Consider the following 13,273-nt stretch of genomic DNA (forward strand, 5'->3'; position numbering starts at 1 on the left):
CCTTCCATCTTGGAATGGCTACCATGGATCTGTAATGTGTGGGTTTTTTGTTTTTGTTTTACATCCCAGCCACAGCATTCTGCATCACCTCATGTCCAAAGGCAGACCCATGTATAGTGCATTACAATGCTAGAATCTTGGGGCGAGTATATTTTATTTTATTTATGTTATCCATTATACTTTACAGTTGCTTGTCACCAGACAGCCTCTAAGCAACTTACAGCAATACGGTACACACACACACACACACACACACACACACACACACACACACACACACACGAGATACCATAAAGCAAGGGGGGGAAGGGGAGGGGGGGTCATACAGTACATCAATACATCATCTAACATAACATTTGTGGGGAAACCAACATGGCCCATCCACCATATAAATAACAACAGTATTAACTATATACAGTGGTACCTTGGTTCTCAAACTTAATCAGTTCCAGAACTCCATTCCAAAACCAAAGCGTTCCAAAACCAAGACACGCTTTCCCATAGAAAGTAATGCAAACTGGATTAATCCGTTCCAGACATTATTATTATTATTAAATTTTTATTCCATTTTCTTTTTCAATGATTACATACATCACATATCCATCACATTCATGTTACATTCCCTCTTCCCTCCCCTCCTGGGCTCCCCCCAACTTCCATTTCTGATTTATTTTCCCCCTATTTCACACTGCTGTTTCTAAAGAGTACACTATAACATTTCTTCATCTTCTACATATTTTTGTTGATAAAGATGCGAGTGTTTATTTAAATCCTGCCATCAAGTCTATGGTCTTTCTTTGTTTCTGCAAATATACTACAAACGTTCCAGACAAACAACCCCTAAAACAGCAATTTGACATGAATTTTACTATCTAACGAGACCATTGAGCCATAAAATGAAAGCAATAAACAATGTACTGCAGTCACACAATCAATCAATCAGCAGCTGAACTGGGTTCCACAGTCACAAAAACAAAACAAAAAGAGCCACAAAAACAAAAATGCAAAATAAATAGCAAAAACAGACAGACCCCAGCATAACACTCAAAACGGAGCACGTTCGGCTTCCGAAAAACATTCACAAACCGGAACACTTACTTCCGGGCTTGCAGTGTTTGGGTTCCAAGTTGTCTGAGTACCAAAGCGTTTGAGAACCAAGATACCACTGTAGTTAGTTCCTAGGCCAAGAGGAATTACTTGAAAAGGGACCTACTTCCCACAGAGATGAGTGGGGGGAGGAAGTCAGTGTGGGCCTGTAGGCCTAGGAGTGAGTAAGGCTTCGTGTCTGCATTTAAATAATGCTGTTCATGTTTAGTTCACCTGAAGTCCCTGGAGTTTGCTTCTAAGAAAGGCACAACAGATGGGGTTACCAAATGCAGGAACCACAGAAGCCTGGCAAGCCTTGATTGTGGCCCTAGAAAAGCAAATCACTTAAACCCCAGAACTTAATCTGGGCCTGCCTCAGATTGAGGTTCCCCACTCCTAGACTGGGAAATCGTATAAGATTGTGCCTATAAAACAGATGTGTGAGCATTGCCCATGTGGGTATGGGATACTCATGTAATGGGAAGCCAAAACTGGCTGCAGCTTCTCTGTTGTTTGTGTTGCTCAACTCATGGCCCCGTAGGACAAGTCAAGAGAACTGTTTCCCCATGTTCTTAGCCATGGGATATGGCACTCAATTTCACATTAAATGCAATATAAAAAATGTGTACCAGTGCACAAGGTGTGAAATGATATCATTCCATTTTGTGTTCTTTTCTTAAAAGAACATAGGCTTTTATATTCCACCAAGATGAAAACAGTGAGCTGACAATGAGGCAGCAAAGTATGCTATCGCTTTTTTTATATATTCCTAATCAAGTGCTCCTGTTGCTGTTTGAACCTAGGCCTTGATGACTGCCTTCAACAATACATAAAGAACTTTGAGAGGGAAAAGATCAATGGAGAACAGTTGTTACACATTACTCATCAGGAACTTGAAGAGCTGGGAGTCACTCGAATCGGTCACCAAGAGCTCATCCTGGAAGCAGTGGATCTGCTCTGTGCTTTGGTAAGTGGACCTATTTACTTGGAATGCTCTCCGTATTGATCCGTGTTGATCTCTGTGTATCTTTCAAACCAAAGTACAGGTAAGCAGATCAAGTCATAAGGATGCTTGTGAAATTCTTACTGTCTGAATTTTGGAGCTTCTATTGCGATCCAGGGGGGTGCCTCAGGGGCCCAGATCTCAGTCCTTGGATGAAATAAATAAATAAATAAAAATAGAAACTTTTAGCAAAACACTTACCCAAGAGATCAAGGCTCAAGGTGCAGCATAATCTCATCAAACCAAGGTCAACTATGGGGAATCAGGCCCAGTCACATCCAAAAATGATCCTAAAGTTAGGTGAGGCAAGGGGTGTAGCGGGGGGGGGGGGATGACAGGTCAGCTGTAGCCCCCAGCACACAATTTTTAGGGGTCATGAACCAGGCACCCCACGCAGGGATCCCCATTCTGCCCTGCCTGCCGCCAGGGGTCTCAGCCCCAGAGCCTGGCCTGGCCTTGTCACCCCGCCCCGCCCCGCCCCGCTGAATGGCTCCCCCAAGCCAGCATTGTGGGGATTTACCTGCTAAGGGCCACATCGTCCCTGTTGATCCTCCTTGAACTCTCAGCAGCTTTATAAACAACTGACTATGGTATTGTTCTAGAGAGGAGGTCTGAGTTGGGCGTGGGTGGAACTGCTTTGTTTTTGTTCCAGTCCTGTTTGAATAGCCATCTTCACAGGCTGATGCTTGGGGAGTTTTCAGGGTGGTGTGACACAGGGTTCTATTTTGTCCCCCATGCTGTTTAATGTCTATATCAGGGGTGGCCAACTCCCAGGAGACTGCGATCTACTCACAGAGTTAAAAACTGGCAGTGATCTACCCCCTTTAGGGGGATTCAGGTCAAAGTTGTTGAAATTTTTTAGGAAGGAAAGCCCTGTTTTTTGGGGGTTCAGGTCAAAGTTGTTGAACTATTTTAGGGAGGAGGGAGGACCGTTTTTGGGGGTGCAGGGCAAAAATGTGGATCTTTTATTAGGGGAGAGAAAGTTGTTGAGCTTCTTTGGGGGGAGCCAGTGTTCCACCAGTGATCTACCACAGACTTCCAGCGATCTACCTGTTGGATGTGCCTGGTCTATATGGAACTGCTGAGTAGTGTCAACCAGAGTTTTGGAGTGACCTGTCAGCAACATGCTGATGTCACACAGCTGTATTTTTTTCCCTTTACATCAGTAGCTGTGGCAGTGGGAGCCTGGCCTTGGTGATGGATAGGAGGAGAGCTTAAACCAGATAAGAATGAGGTGCTCTTAGTGGGTCTCTCCCTAGCATGTTCTGGCATTTCCAATTAATCATCTCTTTGGTCCAGCTGGCTGCCCCTTCCTTCCTAGCTTTTCTCAACCTCATGGCCACCTCATGGCCTCCACAGCTGGCATCAACGCTGATTTCTGGCGAGATCCTGCCGGAAATCAGCACCAATGTCAGCACTGATGTGGGCGCAGTGATGGTAGGGTGTGGTTGCATTTTGCCTCGAGCGGCAAAATAGAACACTCCAGCCCTGATAGCAGGTTGGACAATTTGTGCACTTGGCTTTCTAAGCTGTATGGCAACAGCTCTTCAGGATCTCTAGCAGAGATTATGTTCCCCATCAACTGCTGCCACCTCCTCTTTTCTTTTCAAGTGGAAATGGCAGGGACATGCTAGGGAAGCACCCACTGCCAGCACCACTGAATTATCTGGATTAAGCTCTCAGCCAGTTCTTTACCAAGGTCAGACACCCACTGCCACATTGGTGCCTCGCTTAACGAATGCCCTGCTTAACGAAATTTCCGCTTAACGAAAGGGTTTTTTCTAGCGGAGGTTGCCTCGCTAGACAAATTCATTTTTCGAAAAATTCGTCTAGAGAATCGCGGTTTCCCATAGGAATGCATTGAAATTCAATTAATGCGTTCCTGTGGGGAAAAAAATTCAAAAAAATTTCAATGCATTCCTATGGGATTCGCTAGACGAATTTTTCGTTATAAGAAAAGACCCGTGGAACGAATTAAATTCGTCTAGCGAGGCACCACTGTAGAGTCGTGCTGCATTAGCAGATTGCTGACAGCTGACTCCAAAACTCCGGACAGCGCCACTCAGTGGTTTCATGCGGGTGTTCATAGAATCATAGAATTGCAGAGTGGTAGGAACCCGAGGGTTATCTAGTCCAACCCTCTGCAATGCAGGAGTCTCAGCTAAAGCATACATGACAGGTGGCCATCCAATCTCTGCTTTAAAAAAAAAACAACTCCAAGGAAGGAGAGTCCACCACCTCTTGTGGGAGTCTGTTCCACTGTCAAACAGCTCTCCCAACTCAGACATACATTCCACAAAAATGCTATGCTTGAAAGATCAAAGCTGCTGAAAGATCAAAGAGAATCAACAGGGACTTGTGTCTTCTGGGATAAAATGCCATTTTTCTGGTCCCCATAGTAAGAAATGCTGCCCACTGGTGCTTGGAGAGCAGATGTTATTTCTTGGGTCAGATTTGGCTCAGATTTGGCCCAAGAACTCACAGTTGCTGACCTCTTTGATGGACTTTCCCCTTTCTCTGCCCTGCACCATGTAATATATCATGAAGCTATGAAATACCATTGAAACTATGAAATGCCTTTGGAGTAGAACTTAAGATTCTGCTCATGAAAACTCCATAATCTTTCTCTCTGTGTATATTTATGAGCCAAAAGAGCAATTGGCAGCTCTTATCAAAGAGTTGCTCTTTCTAGATGACTTTGACCTTGTAGCTCACTACAAGTAAAGGCTAGAGATAATGATATCTCATTTGCTTCTGTCTTTCCAAGCTCTGACTTGACAATTAGCAGGGGGGGGGGGCAATGCAGTGTAATGGCAAACATAAAACCTTATTATGAACTAGGTGCCAGTTTTACTAAATAGTGAAATGAAAAATACATTGACAAGACCTGGTATTTTGTTTTTGTATTCTTGTTCTGTGGTGCGCTGCAGACATTCAATCCTTTAACACAACCTGTAATGCACTGCGTACATTTGCTATTGTTATTGTTATGATTATTGTAATTATTTCCCCATAAATTTGTGCTGGTGTAATAGCACTCTGCCCACCTGCGAGCCCCTGCAAGTGGTATTCAGAGGCGCACTGTCTCTAGTTGTGGAGAAAGAACATAGCTATTGTGGCTAGTAGCCATTGATACCCTTACCCTCCATTAATTTGTCTAAAACACTTTTAAAACATTCCGAGTTGATGATCATCACTGGTTCCTGTGGGACTGAATTCCATAGTTTCACTTTACATTGTGTGAAGTATGATCTTGCATTTGCTATGACTCTTCCAGCCTTCAGTTTTATTTGGATGGCTTCTAAGTTCTGGTATTATCACGAGAGAGGGGGGGGGGAGAGAGAGAGCATTTTGACTCCCATCTCTTCTCCAATTCATTTTGCGCTAATTCACCAGTGAAAAGGCAGCAGTGTCATTGTAGTTTGCCTCGCAAGTATATTTGGAGTAGTGCACATTGAAGATAAAGCTTCTTCCCTCTCTTTCTGTCTTGTCTCCCTTTTACATCCCAATTTCTTCCTAAAAGCATTCCACTTTTTCTGCATCCCAGACTGTTAAAAGATTTTATACAGCTAAACCTTTGTATGGTTGTATGCAGTAAGGCTAAATGCATTGCTCTTGAAAGCAGTGACATTTCCTCCCATTTTGCTTGTGTAGTCTTTGATTTGCACATATTGCAGAATGTATTTTTTAATTTCTGTAATCACGTTTCACTCTGACATAAACCACTTATGACACACTGAATTGTGTCATTGCTTTTCTCCTTTTTGCTTCAGAGTCATGGGAAAAATAGAAATGCATACAACTTAGAATAATAATATTTTAGTTTTGGTGTTGGTGGTAGGAATACACTGTTCTCTTTGCAAACACCTGGGTGTTCATTTTGTTTTAGGCCTCACTGCTAGCTAAGTTCTAAAGCGCCTAGAACTTTGGTGTGATTAAACCTAATGCAAGCTTTTGTACTTCATTACACTGCTGTTTATTGGCTGACATAAAGCTTGATTACTGTCCATTGGTGCATATCCAAATTAATTTACTGAGTCCACATTGCCAGATGTGCTCTGACTCATACACAGCCCAGCGTTTCAATATCACTGGATTAGTTATCCTTTATTCTTCCCTAGCCTGCCCTCATTGTCTGCTACGTGCAGTCTAAGGAGAAAGCCACTAAAAGAGCAGCCTAGTTTTGGAGAGGGGGAGTTATAAAATAAAAATTAAAACACATTTTAAATATTAGAAGCTTAATTCCTTGATTGGAGCAGCTTCAGATGTTTGCACATAAGGTGTGCAGACATGTTATACACCATGGTTATTTTTACCTTTACAAAAGGGCCACTGATGCTTCCTAGAAGTTGCCGCCAGAGGCATCATTTCAACCACTAAGGTTCAGAACACTTTGCATTCTCTTTATATTAAATGGGAACATGCATTGGCTCTGATAAAATTCCCACTGAAATGAAGGGGAGTGGGGTTCATGGCTGGTGGCAGTGCCTGGTGAGTCAGTGCAAGAGGTTGGCAGAGTCTGACAGATGTTGGGCCTCATTAAGCAACCCATCCAGAGTGCCACTCTCTCAGTTCTTGCTTTACACATAAGTGTATGGAAGAAATTTGCTTTGTTTTGTACTTCCACTCATTGTTATTATTAAAGACCTCGTTCATTTTGTTCTTCATTCATTAAGATGACATTGGCTTTGTTACCCATTCATTACATTCCCATTCATTATGTTACTCATATTCATTTCCAAAGACCCTCTTCTTTTATTTTTGTTTGGCTTCTTTCTAGCACATGTAGTGGCATTGATTTGGGTGTCCGCCCGCCTCTTGTTTCATACAGTTTTATTTTCCCAGAATGCCCCAGACATTTCTTCATTGTGAAACATTGTGGTTGGGGAAGTAGCAGCCATCACCCCCTCAAAATGACTCCTGTTAGTGTTTGCCCTGTTTTTAATAGAATGTCCCAGAACAAGAGGTTGTCATTCTGGGAATAAAATTTTGTCAGCTAGGAAGCATGGAAATCAGCTCTGCTGCAACTAGAAAAGGTTATATCCCCCACTGCGTTAGTGGCGAATGGGATGGCATTTTTTTAATTAAAATTTTTACTTGTTCAGTACTTATCCTGGTGTTCATTACTCATGAGAAATGAACATTGAACTGAATGGGTCCCAACAGATAATGCCTCCGACTTCTGCTTCAGTGCGATTGCGATCGGAGGGGAAATCTTGGGGCTCCGAGATTCCCTGCCTGGCAGAGGGAAGGGGGGGGAGTGAGAGCGACACAAACCCCCGAGAAGAAACTCCACATTGAGCTTTGTGGAAGACGTGGTCTCAGCGGAGCCCAATCCTGTCTCCTTGCCTTCCCCCCCCCAAGCCTCCATTCCGGAGGGGGTGAGAGTGGGGCGAGTGGAAGACGGAGGGCTCTTGAGTAGACGCTACTTCTGCCTGGCGCAGCTACAAGCCGAAACCAATTAAGCACTGGATCCTTCCCAAATTGGATCTAACATTTGGACCTCGTGAGTACAAAAGGATTAAAATTTTAAAGTAATTTGGACGTGGAGCGGGGTTTAAAAAGGGACGGGAAGTCACCCCCCCTTCTGTGACAAAACCGAAAGTAACTACAAGAGGCTACAGCCGACTATTGGACTTTTTAATATCTCCTGAACGGTAATTTGGAGACTCGCCAAAATTGGGGTAAGGGGAGACTGGACTTTGTTTGAGAGACCCCTGAAATTACAAGTATATTGATTGTGTCTTCATGCTGCAATCTGCTCCAAAAGAGAGGCCCTCTGGGACTCAGCCAGTCAAAAAAGAGAGAAGAAGAAACAGCACCACCTCGAGCACAACAATCCATGCCAGGCTTGTAACATGAGAAGACAAAGGATGCAGCAGGACAAAACACAGAGCCTACAACTAGATAAGACTGGGATACAGCAGCTGTTGGAGCTGGCCCAAGAAATATTATGCGACCTGCGCAAAGATAAAAAAAATGCAGCTTAGAGGAAGAGCATTTTCCACCACCAAAGGAAACTTTGAAGCCACAAGCAAAAGACATGGAAATTAAGAACTTTACCACAATAGAACAAGAAATCCAGGAGGAGTGGAAGAATAGGAACCTGAGGCAACCAGTGAGAGAGGGAGCACAGGACTTAGATTTTAACCAACAAGCTCTGGAAGAGGAGGACATTTGGGAACAGGTTTTCCTAGTGAGAGAGGGAGAACCTGTCCCAAACAGACACTATGATGCTTGGGCAAATGAGTTAGAAGGGGCATGGAGATGCGCTCCTCTAGCGGGAGAAGGGGAGCGCCATCCATGCAATGGACAAGTTGTGGGAATGGAAGGTGCAAAAAATGAGAATTGGCGCAGGAGATGTGTTAAAGAATTTGTACAACAGAATGGGAGGGTGGGAGAGAAGCATGGGTTGGAGTGGACAAGAGTTGGTGTGGGATGAAAGATCTATTGGTTTTTAATTGATGGATGGATTAAAAAGGTCTGAAATTGGATTGTATTAAGGGACTGGTCGGGACACCCAGAGAAATGTTTTCCAGGGAAGGGAGGGGCTCCGGGATCGGAGTGAAGTAGCAGTGGAAGAAGATTGGAAGAAATTTAAAATTTATTTAAAGAATAAACGTATAATAGATTGGAATTAGTGGAAGTGAGGGAGATAAAATAGAGGTTGTAGATAATACCAGCGTTTCTCAACCGGTATTCCGCGGCACACTACTGTGCCGCAAGACGCTGGCTGGTGTGCCGTGATGAGAAGGGCGATTTGCATTGTCACGTCGCTGACCCGCCAGAAAGGAAGCCGGCCGGGTCACGACGCGAGGCGAGCACCCGCGTCGTGACCCGGCCGGCTTCCTTTCCGGCGGGTTAGTGTTGAATATTGGCTGCCGCCAGGCACGTGACAATGCAAATCACCCTTCTCGTCGCCGCACATCGCGGAAAAATTTAGAGTCGGCATCCAGCCAGAGGCCAGAGAGGGCGCCGCCGCCTGGGGAGGAGGAGGCAGGCGGGGAAGGCTGCGCAGGGCTTCCCTTCGCCGGGCCAGAGCGGCGGCGGCTGCCTGGGGCGGCTGGGAGGGAGACGGCGGCAGCTGCGCGCCCGTGTCTGCCCGCCTGGGGTCTGTGCGTGCCGTCTAAAGTGTCCCCGCTCGCTCCGCAGGCTCTGCGCCTGGTGGGTCCGCCTGGCTACCGCGCAGCAGTTCTTCAGTGGCATGCTTTACGTCTCCCCTCCAAACTAAACTAAATATAGGGCGGCACAGAGTTGTGTGCCGTGGGATTTTTTTTCATAGAACAAGTGTGCCGTGGCCCAAAAAAGGTTGAGAAACACTGGATAATACAATGGTGTGAAATAAGTATTGATAGAAGTTAAGGACAATTAAATTAAGAAGTAAGATCTAGATAGAATATAAAGGATAAGATATAAAAGATTAAAGAATTAAGGTATAGTTAAAGTAATAATTAGAATTTATATAAGATTTAGAGTTTACTACGGAGGATATGTAAAGAACCGCAGAAGGAGGTGGAATGAGGAAGTCAATAGATTGGAAATAAGGGTTATAGTTAGAATTTTTGTTTTTGCATTTTTGTATTCTTTCTTTTTTGTATTCTTTTTGTATTCTTGTCTTTTCTTTTTTATGTTTTGTAATTTTCTTTGTGTGTTTTGTATTTTTGTATGTTTTGTTGTTTGAGAAAATCTTTAATAAATACATTATAATTGTTGCAAAAACAAACAAACAAACAGATAATGTCTCCGTCCTGTCTGGTTTAGCTTCCAGTGGTTATAGGGATTGGGTAGAAACTGATTTTGTTTGTATTTTAATGAGAAACTGCCCAATTTGCACTTTTCAGTGTGATCCAAAACACAGCTTCCCTTCAAATTCTGCACTTCTCCAAATTTGCAATGTGTTTCCAAACAATATGTTTAAAATGTTTATATTAGGGTATTGTAATTCTGTTTAAATTATGCTAGTCATTTGTAAATGACAACAATGGAAACAAAAATAGTATAGACGGTTCATCTTCACTTTTAAAGTGAGCAGCAGTGACAAGCATAGCAGGCATTGCATTAATATTGTTGCTACTATTTTTTGAGAAAATGTTCAACATCAATGCCCATTATAAGAAAACACTGTATGTGAGTGATTTTAATCACATTTGCACACAGGGAGCTGTCATTTTATATGACAGGAACAAGTCAGGCATGCAGATTCTGCATTTGAGTTGTGAGATAGGATACAATGCAATTAAAAATAAGGTAATCCAAAAGTTAACAAATAGAAAGGAGGCATCACCAAAGACTTTTCTTTCCTTGGACACCATTTGCTTTAGGATATACGGACCTTACTCATCTGTACAAAAAACTTGCACATTGATCCTCTTGCAAAAATCATTTCCAGGTGCTCGATTGCAAAAAGCCCTATAGGGATTGTACCCCAGAGCACTTCTTGTTTCATGCTGGTGTTTGTTCATCAATATGAAAGACCAATGCCGTTCAAAAAATGCAAAATGATAGCCTGATACCAGCTCCCTCAAATTTGGATATAGGCACCTAGGAATGTGCCCAACCCAGGTCTTGGGGGAGCCATTCTATATCTGAAAAAGGATAAAAGCAAATATTCCCCAGGTACAAGATTCTAAAGAGCCACAATAATTACAAGTCATTGAGCCCCACACCTGTGTCTAAGTTTTTCCTTTGACAGTGATGGTAGGAGCTTTCCAACACACTTCTGCTCTCTTGAATGCAATACCTGTACTATGAAGTGAGAGCCTTCAAACAGCCCCCAAACACTGAAAGGCACACAGCTTGTTTCAATATTCTTCTGTTTTAAAATGTAAATTTTATTTTTATGTTGTTTTATTGTAAACAAACACAGAGTGCTCATCCTTTCAAGCCTTTTCTTTCTCAGAACTACACAGTGTCAGGAAATGACAGATGGGAGCACTTCTTAGATTGCTTCTCAGCCAGTTTGCTTCTTTAGTTCATCAAAACCAGCTAAGGAAAGAGTGTTACTTCTCTTGAGTAGGAAATAATCTTGGAGTACAAATCCCACATTTATGTCTGGATCCCATTGAGTTCATTTAAGCTGACTTCCAGGAAAATAGAAGCCTAAGGCTGCCATCCTATATGTTGAACTCAATGGAACTTAATTCTGGAAAAAAGCCTGGGATTATGCTGTTAGGTTTTAGCCCTATGCACACTTACCTGGGAGGGAGTATGTTTAATTGAATTCAATGGGATATGTTTCTGAGTTAACATGTATAGGACTACAGCCTTCAGTTGTTCAGTTGTTTATTTCTAGTTTCATTTATTATTGCATTTATATTGCACCTTTCTGTGAAGAGCTCAAGGTAACATGCATGGTCCTTCCCCTGCCTCATTTTATCAGCTCAAAAACATTGTGGGGTAGGTTAGGCTGAGAGTTGGTGATTGGCCCAGTGTCACTCAGTGAGCTTCTTGGCTGAGTGAGGATTTGAACACTGGCCTCCAGGTCCTAGTCCAACATTCTAATCGCAACAGCTTGCTAGCACTCCTGTTAAATCCTGTTTCATTTTTTTTCTTAAAGGAAATCCAGTGGTTATTTCAAATTATTGCTCTATTTGTCTTCACGTACCGGTATTCCTTGCTGTAACAACTTCTTTTTATTTATTTTTTAATATTGCTGGCTTCCCTAGGGGAATTAAAATAGCAGGATATTTGGTTTTGCTACCATTATTTCTCATTTGAATGGATGTGCCCAATTAAGTCATTTTTGCATCATTTAAGCCTGATAAATGTCACTTTATGATAAATAGGCTAATAAAGTATGTTCATGTTTCACTTACAATGGATAAGGATTACTGGTGTGTTCTGGTTTGTGGCCTCCCCTGCAGATATCTGGAAGTCTCATGAATTTGTCTAGAGGAAAGGGGGGGGATGACAAGATGCCCAGTTTATGATCTTAGATTTGAGGAAGAGGACAATCAAGCCTTCTGAGCATAGTTGCTGCTCAGTGCTGTGAGCTTTGGTGGAACATAACACCCCACCAAAGATATCCCCTTATTTGGGATAGTCCCTTTCTTCAGAGAAGTGGTTGACATGTGGATGACTATTCTTACTGGTATTTTATGCTTCAAAGTAACTTCCATCCAATTTCAAACCATGAGCTGCTATTAAGCTGAGGTGTGTACTTTTGAGATGGCTGTAGCATATGTGCAAATGGCAGCTCATGGGCATATAACAGTTTCATTGGATAGGAATTTGGGGGGCTGCAAACACAGCGAAACAAGTAATATGTGTAATGTTAAGGCATCCCCACCGTCTCCCCAGTATGTGCAGCAACACAAATATGCAACTTGAAACACAGGGGCAGGAGGAGTACAGGGCTGGCCCACCCATGAGGCAAGCCAAGGCGACCGCCTCAGGCAGCAGGATCCCCAGAAGCAGAAGATCCAGTCTTCAACAAATGTATCGCCTGCTGCTGTTGCTGCACTGCCATCAGTACCTGTGGTGCATTCCTTGGAGGTTGGATCTGTTGCCTCCTTGCCAGCCTCCTTGTCATTCAGTGTTGGATTCCATCTGATAAGGTGGATTTCATTCCTCCACTTTGTTCCCAGTGTAGATCTTCACTCTCCCCTTATTTCCAGAGCTGGCGCATTTCGTGGTCTACCTCAGGTGCCAAATCATCTTGGGCCAGCCTAGGGTGGGTGGACAGACTGTGTTAAGCCCATCATGTGTACATAGCCTCAGACTGAAATACAAAGGAGAACTCATGGAAATAGAGGACAGGGCCATATCATCTTTGTATTCTGCACAGCTGCTGCTGCTTCTTTCCTGCCTTTAGGCTGTGCCAGCTTTCTATAATTTAGAGCAGCCTTGGGGTTTTTGTTGTTGTTGTTGTTGTTGTTGTTGTTGTTGTTGTTTGCTACCTTTACAGTTGTGCATGTTCAGCCTGCTAGGCTAATATTTGATGCAAAATACATTTAAAGCTGCCTCTCTTGCATTACCTACAAGCTTTGCATTACAGAAACTCAGCAGCTGCTCAGAATCTAATGCAGTGTCTTTGAAGTCAGCAGTATCTTTTATTAAAATGAATACTCCTTAATATAATCAATGCTGCCCCATGGAATATTCTAATGTAGTAATAAGGAAGTACAAGAACACCAGGGGGCTGCCCTTTGATCTGAGGGTATTCCTCAGGTATGCTATAGCATT

At 43.1% G+C, this 13,273-nt stretch overlaps 1 protein-coding gene across 1 annotated transcript in view; it reads left to right on the plus strand.

The window, feature by feature from the left end:
* LOC118084387 (connector enhancer of kinase suppressor of ras 2-like) overlaps positions 1-13,273 on the plus strand; it is a 315,789-nt gene that overhangs the window by 91,431 nt on the left and 211,085 nt on the right. Inside the window, exon 2 of the mRNA XM_035113863.2 lies at positions 1,890-2,053. Coding sequence (XP_034969754.1) covers positions 1,890-2,053 — 164 coding nt within the window. The remainder of the gene's footprint in view (positions 1-1,889; positions 2,054-13,273) is intronic.

The sequence above is a fragment of the Zootoca vivipara genome, chromosome Z (genome assembly GCF_963506605.1).
Source record: "Zootoca vivipara chromosome Z, rZooViv1.1, whole genome shotgun sequence".
Lineage (NCBI taxonomy): Eukaryota > Metazoa > Chordata > Lepidosauria > Squamata > Lacertidae > Zootoca > Zootoca vivipara.